At 41.5% G+C, this 7,527-nt stretch overlaps 1 protein-coding gene across 1 annotated transcript; it reads right to left on the bottom strand.

The window, feature by feature from the left end:
- Nucleotides 1-293: 293 nt before the first annotated feature.
- On the bottom strand, nucleotides 294-7,224 carry LOC118941337 (uncharacterized). The gene is made up of 3 exons (XM_036953783.2): nucleotides 4,562-7,224; nucleotides 2,125-2,255; nucleotides 294-1,937 (listed from the first exon to the last, which is right to left on the bottom strand). The coding sequence occupies exons 1-3, from the start codon at nucleotides 4,842-4,844 to the stop codon at nucleotides 738-740; spliced, it is 1,614 nt and encodes a 537-aa protein (XP_036809678.2). The 5' UTR covers nucleotides 4,845-7,224; the 3' UTR covers nucleotides 294-737.
- Nucleotides 7,225-7,527: the final 303 nt, after the last annotated feature.

Below are 7,527 nucleotides of genomic sequence, written 5' to 3'. Positions count from 1 at the left end.
TATTATTGACTCAAGACATTACATTTTTTATTACATTCATTTATTACATTTCCACAAAAATATAAATCCTCTTTGACATTATGGGGTATTGTGTGTAGGCCAGTGACAAAAAATATATTTTAAATTCAGGCAGTAACAGAACAAAATGTGGAAAAAGTCAAGGGGTGTGAATACTTTCTGAAGGCACTGTAAATGGCTCCTAGCCTCCCATTCATAGGCTACTTTCTGTCCCTGTATTGGTTATAAAGCGCTGTCTGGTGTATGCAGAAAAGGGTGAGATCAAATGTGATGTATACTAAAAAGAGATTCAATGTAAGTCAGAATGAAGAAGGTCAGAATGAAGTCCCATTTTGTGTTAACTAAATAAAACACGTTTCAAATACACCATATGAAAACCACACATACACGTCTCAGCAAAACATCTGCATGAACTTGATAAACTGCATTCATTTTCTCATTAAAAGTCTTGAATATAATTAAGTAGTTGAATGTAAGTAATGAAACAGGCATTTGTGAACATCAAATAGCCTACACAGTACAAACACAATATATATCACACAATGTCTGGATGCAATATTCTACCCAGGAATATTAAACAATCTGAAATCATTTACTCTCGTTATTCCACATGCATCTGTGGATCTTTTCCACTGACAACAATTAAAATGAATCTTGTCTTTAATGCAGGGTTTGATCTAAACATCAGAAGCTATCAAGTGGAATGGTTACTTTCTATGTTATACAGTGGAATGTTTTTTCTGCTGGTGTATCCTGAGGTATCTCCTCTCTGAGAACCTCTTCCCGCAGTGCGTACAGGCAAACGGCCTCTCTCCTGTGTGGACCTTCAGGTGCCTCTTCAGGTTTGACGAGTGTGAGAAACTGGCCCGGCACAGGTGGCAGCTGAACGGTTTCTCCCCTGTGTGGACCCTGTGATGCCTCTTCAGGTCACCAGCCTGGGCGAAGCACATGTGACACTGGGTACAGCTGAAGGGTTTCACCCCTGTGTGGACCCTCTGGTGGATCTCCACCTTCTGGAGGCAGCTGAAGCTTTTGTTACAGAGCTTGCAGAGGAAAGGTTTATCTTTACTATTGCCTGACGTGGCTCCCCCTCCCTGAGTCTCGGCTCTAGCCCTGTCGTTTGAGTTCAATACCTGATCGGAAGGCCCCATCGACATGGACACTGGGTCGCGACGCCTGAGCTTGTGTAAAGGGGAGTGGGTCGAAACATATGGATTTGTCTCTAAACTTTCCCTGTAATCTAATAAATCTCTGCCTTGTGAGTGTCCTTCTCCTAAGTGAGTCTCGTCTACATTCCATGTCAGAGGAGCGTCACCCTCCACTTTCACAGTCACCTCATCTACGACTATAATCTCCCCTTTCTTATCTAGGCACCCTTCAGAGTATACACTACTACTGTACTGGTTCCAGTCCCCTCTAGACAGATAAGTCTGTGTCTCTAAACCCAAGGGCATGTTGCCAGGGTCCATCTCTGTAGTGTAAGAACAAGACGGATCATTGCCAGTCTCTAACACATCACCTGCGTCCCGATGGGAATGAACGGTCCTTGGGTTTGGATTACCATAAAGTAAATACTCTGAGCCGGGAGCAGGATGACAGCCCAGTGGTCCCAGCTGCAGTCTCTCTGTGTCTGATCTGTGGTCAGATCCTGTGTGTAAAAGCCTGTGTGTTACAGTTAAAGTCTCTGTGTCTGTCTCTGACTTGAGGACGGCGGTTGGTTTTCCACCGAACTCCGTGATGCTGCATCGGGTCCTGGGCTGGGGTGAGGTGGCGATTATCTTTGTGGCTACAGGGGGCACTACGCCAGCCTCTTCTCCAGTCTGGATGTCTCTGCTGTGTCGTGGGTCCTCCTCTCCTTCAGTCCTCTCCTGCTTGACCAGAGACAATCCTCCATAACCTGCAGCCTTTGCATCTGCAGACTGACAAGAAGAGAGGAGGTTATTATCAGTACATGAGTTGGTTAACAATGTTGTCGTCACAAGCTCCCCTTTGGCAGATAAATAAGAATGTACATGTAAGCAAGTGAATAGCTGAAGGGAGCCTTTCTGAAATAAACAGGCCACATTTGATGTAGTGTAATTTTTTATGTTACACTATGGCACTAACCTCTATCACAATAACATGCTGGGTTGAGGTTCCACTCCCCTCATCTACAGCTATGGGTTGGTCATCTCTCCACGAGACATGTTCTGCTGGCTTCACAAAGCTCCTGTGGCCTCCAGTGAGATGTCCTCCATCTAAGAGAGTGATTGGGGGGAAAGGGGTGGTTAAGTTAGCTACTGTCAATGCTCAATGATATATTGTACACTATTGACACTGTCTACAATTGGCAAGGATGTAAGCATGGCTGGACTAGCACATCTGGGGCCCCGGGGCACCTACAGTGGGGTCTGAAATTATTAACACCCTTGATAAATACTGAGCAATTTAAAAAAGGGGGAAATTATATTATTTTCTTACAATTGCTCAGAGAGAGGTTTTGTTTAACAAGTCATGAAAAAATGTACACCCGTTTTCAATTCCTTTCAATACCCTACCTTGCGAGGATAACGGCGCATAGCCTTTTTCTAAAATGTTTTATGAATTGGAGAACACATTGGGAGGGATCATAGACCATTCCTCCATACAGAATACTTCCAGATCCTTGATATCCTTTGTCTGCGGTTATGGACTGCCAACTTAAATTCAAACCAAAGGTTTTCAATGGGTTTCAAGTCCGGAGACTGTGATGGCCATTGCAAAATGTTGATTTTATAATTCTTTGTGATTTCTTTGTGGATTTTGATGTGTTCTTTGGGTTATAGTCTTGCTGGAAGATTCACTTGCGGCCATGTTCGAGGCAACCAGGTTTTTGGCTAAAATGTCCTGGTTCTGGGTAAAGTTCATGATGCCATTGACCTTAACAAGGGCCCCAGGACCAGTGGAAGCAAAACTACCCCATAACATCAAAGACCCACCACCATATATTACTGTAGGTATGGGGTTATTTTCTGCTCATGCATCCTCATTTCAACACCAAGCCCACCACTGGTGTGCCTGGCCAAAGAGCTCTATTTTCATGTCATCCAACATATGTAAACGCCTGGAATTTGCTAAATGGCACTGGCACTTGGATTGGAACCGGTGCTTTGGTCAGATTACATGAAAATAGAGCTTGTGCATGCCCGTTCGGTAATCCGGCTCTGGATATCAGGTAATAATTCTCATAAATTCTTGATATGCTATCGATTGATTGATTATGGTACAATTCACACACCTATCAATATAACGCAATGTCATTCCTACTGCTTCTGATCTGGCGGACTCACTAAACCCAAATACTGAGTTTGTAAATTATGTCTGAGTGTTGTAGTTTGCCCTATCTGTCCGTAAAAAAATACAAATCATGCTCTCTGGTTTGCTTAATATAAGGAATTTCATGTATAGTATTTAAGTATGAATATTGAGTACCTTTTTCCATTACTGTACTTCATGGGAAACTCCAACCAAAACTATATTTTGGTATTTGTTTCATTAGTCCATTGTTGATATATGCAAAACATTTTGGGACTGTCAGCAATCAAGATTTCAAACTTGATTTCAAACAGCCGGTATGATGCATTTTGCATTTAAAAAAACAGATACTTTTAGACTTTTGCTCAAGCAGTATTTTACTGAGTGACTTTAATTTGAATACTTTTCTATCGAGGTATCTTTACTTTTATTGTCAAGTATGACAATTGAGTAATTTTTTCACCATTGATTCTGGGCAAGACATCTAAACACATGCGCAGTGCTAACCTAGCTAACTTCCAATACATTAGAAATAATTTCACTACAGAGGCAGCAAAACTGTACTTCAATGTTATGCTACTCCCCTACTTAACATACTGCTTGACAAGTTGGGCCCAAGCTTGCTGTACAACATTAAAAACCCATTCAGTCTGTCTACAAACAGGCTCTCAAAGTGCTTGATAGACATCATCCCTGTTACATCCTCAGATCTGAGAAACTCTTGTGCAACACACCAACGCATGTCTTGTATTCAAGATCCTAACTGGCCTGGCCCCCCCTCAACTTAGTACTTTTGTGAAACAGAAAACCCAAACCCATGGTAGCAGCCACAAGGTCTCCCATGAGAAGTGACAGTATAGTTAGTTCCCTTAAGGAAAAGCACCTTTAGTCAAACTGCTTTCTCTGTTAGACCTTCCCATGTCTGGAACATACTGCCATCAGAAACACATAACTGCACCATCACAAAAACATAGAGACATGGCTAAAAGACAATCAGATTTGTGAACACAATCCCTGGCTGTGTATTGCCGCTTTCCATAGTATCTGTTGTCTGTAGTTTGTGAGGTGTGTAAACACTGTTTGTTGCTTTTATTTATTGTGTTTTGTTGCTTTTTGTGCTACGTGTGGCTTGTCCTGTTTTGCTTTGCATGTGCTCATTTCGTATCTGTATTGTAATTTGCCGGCTGACCAAAACCGGCACTTTTACTGAAACGATGATTAATGTGCACTGTCTCTGTAAAAACTAAACTCGACATTCTGGAAAATGTACCTCTTGCCATTCCTCTGTATCGGTCGAGGATCTTTACACTACTAGGACGACTGTCGAGGACGCGCTTTCGCGTTGTCCTCTCGGCGCGCTCCCGTGCCACCTTAATTTCCAGTAGCTGTAGTTTACTCCGCATTGCTCTGTTTTCTTTTTGGCTTTTAGTTATTTCCAAACGAAACACTGCATAGTCGTCGTCTACGAGTTTACAGATCTCTGCCACGGCTGCATTTGCTAGCATCTCCATGATGGAGGCTATTTGAGTGTGAAAAAACATACAGTTAGCCATTGTTAGCGTTAGCTATAAAATATCAACCAAGTCCTGTCTACAACGCGAATGAAATACTACCTGATGTAAGTATGTGATTATGTTCAGTTAAGATTAATTTTGATATCTAGGGTGTTAATAAACGACTAGATAAATTAAAACCCTAACGTGGAAATTGTTCTTCCGTTTACACGGAAAAGAAAATATCTCATTGGTTGGCGTCATAGCTCAAAGGGTGTGGTTAAATGAAACGTTTGTGCGCTGTTCTTTGAAATACGGCACTGTTTATTAAATTATACATGAAATCTCCTATGTTCAGCAGTGTTGGGGAGTAACTAATTACATGTACTCACTAACACACGCATTTAGTGGCGTGTATTCATTCATGGATGGTGAAGTGGCGTGTATTCATAAATTGTTGTTGGTATTGTTTAGTTGTCACTGTATTACACTGTCACTGTATTAGACTAAGCATAGGTGATAAGATGATGTTGAAATGGAGCTGGAATAATAGAGGCTGCTCCTGTTTTCTTTGCGACTTGCGGTAACTCACTGCGGTCCTATATCAATAGTTGTTTATCAGTCTAAAAATTTCGGAAACATTACCTTGCTTGACCATGCTGTAGGTCATGTAACTGTTACATGCAATATTTTTTGTGACTTCACCAGACAGACAGTTTTTGTAATGAAACAAATGTGTGGTTTAATTCATTTTCTCATGAAATTCAATTCAGCATTGAAAACAGGTGCAAGTTTAAGTTTGTTCCATCTGAGTGATTCTGACCACAAGTGAGAGACCACTGATGACACCAAATGCGTTTGATTGATAAATGTTGTCTTCTTCTAATGCCTGTTAAGGGGAAAGTAATCCAAAAGTACCAAAGTAATCATATTACGTTACTGAGTTTGGGTAATTGTAATGGGAAATATCACCCAATGCTTCTGAATTCGGACTGACTGCGCTGTGTAACTCTGTTATTCTCCTGAGCTCAGAAAAATAAAGAATCTTACTTTGACTTGGAATCCAGCAAATCCTTATTTTATAATATCCACCACATAATCCAAAAGTTACATTACTGAATACAAATTTGGACAAGTAACTAACGGATTACACTTAGAAAGTAACCTACCAAACCTGATGAACAATATCTTTCAAGCTGAGAACAGACTTCTTTACAAAAGAACAGTGTGTCGGCTAGAGTAGAACATAACAGTAAGGTAAATATTTAACTTGTTCGAGCCAAGGTTTACTGTCTCTCTAAAAACAGGTATTTACTCAAGCCTGTTTCAAATGATAAGTTAACAAAGAGTTTTAATGAGGGGTATGTGGTTAATTGCCCTCTTACGCCAAGACACTTCACATGATAACTATAATATGTCAGCGCTAAAGAATGGTTCCCAGATATCCCAAGTGTACATCTAAAACCACACTTCTAAAATTTCTCCCCATTGTGGACACTCCTATGTCTGACAAGGTTACTCAGGAAAGAGAAGCGCTTGTCATATAGTTTACACTTGAAGGGCCTCTCCTTGGTGTGAACGGAGTGCTTCTTCACATAGTTTGTCTCGGCGATGCGCTTTCCATGCGTACGTCTCGTCAGCTTCCATCCTAATGCTCGGCCTTCCACGTTGTGACTCAATGACACCCCAGGAAGTAGAAGCAGGAGATACCACCAATGTGGTTAGTCCTTGAGCTCCCTCCTTGACCTCTAGCCATTGTTTGGGTGTTGTTGGCATTGTGTGCTGTGTTATAGGCTAGGTACCTCTTGTGGTGAATGCCCATCCTGACCATGTCTGTATTGGTGGGGTAACCATGAGGTAACTGAGGAAGGCTAGACCAAGGTCTTCTATGAACCCAGTCACCAGGCATTAGACGAGACCCTGAAGGAGAAGAGACTTCCTGTTAGACTCCCACCAGGGGGTCTCCCACAACTCTCTGTGAAGGCTGCAGCCCAGGTTGACCTGCTCTGTTCATCATGGATACTGTGGTGTTTGTATCATAGGAACAGGAGGGTCTATCTCTATCAGCCCCAGGTCCTGCTTCATCCCTGCACTGAGAATGTGAAAAAAAAGGGTCTGGGCTGCAGACTGGATCCCTGACTGGAACCTCTGTCTCGGTGATGACCACCAAAGCTGAGGTTGTTCAGTCCACCATGGATTGTAGACTTATAACAAAAATTGCACAGAAAAGCATAAAGGTTTACATAACCTATGACATGCTATAATAAAATGTTAACCACAGCCAAGCCCGTCTCTTAACACTGATTCAAGTACCTAATAATATGGAGCCATTTGAGTTTGTTATAAATACCTCGACGACGCAATGGTACAAAAACAACAGTCAGTCAGCACAGATTACATTTTGTATTTAATTTCAAGATAAAAAAAAAATTAAAATAGAAGAAACCCGCACACTGCTCCTGCTAGTATCACTGCTCTTTATTAAGCTTTAAGTATCGGCCTCAAGGCCTTCATCAGAGATTTGAGTGTTTACAACCTGCACCCTTATGTAGACACTGCTCCACCAATGCATCGAATGGGTATTGGAGTCGAGGGAAAATAAGCAAGTGTTACCAAATATAACAATGTGCATTTCATAAGTATTATAAAGTGTGTACATAAAACGTATTAAACCAGACTAAAACCACAATGAGGACATCGACCTATCAAGTTCACATCAGAGTATTATTTATAACATGATAGT

This window comes from Oncorhynchus mykiss, chromosome 19 (assembly GCF_057628025.1).
Source record: "Oncorhynchus mykiss isolate SJ-2025 chromosome 19, ASM5762802v1, whole genome shotgun sequence".
NCBI classification, from domain to species: Eukaryota; Metazoa; Chordata; class Actinopteri; order Salmoniformes; family Salmonidae; genus Oncorhynchus; species Oncorhynchus mykiss.
This window is presented reverse-complemented; position numbering and strand designations above follow the sequence as displayed.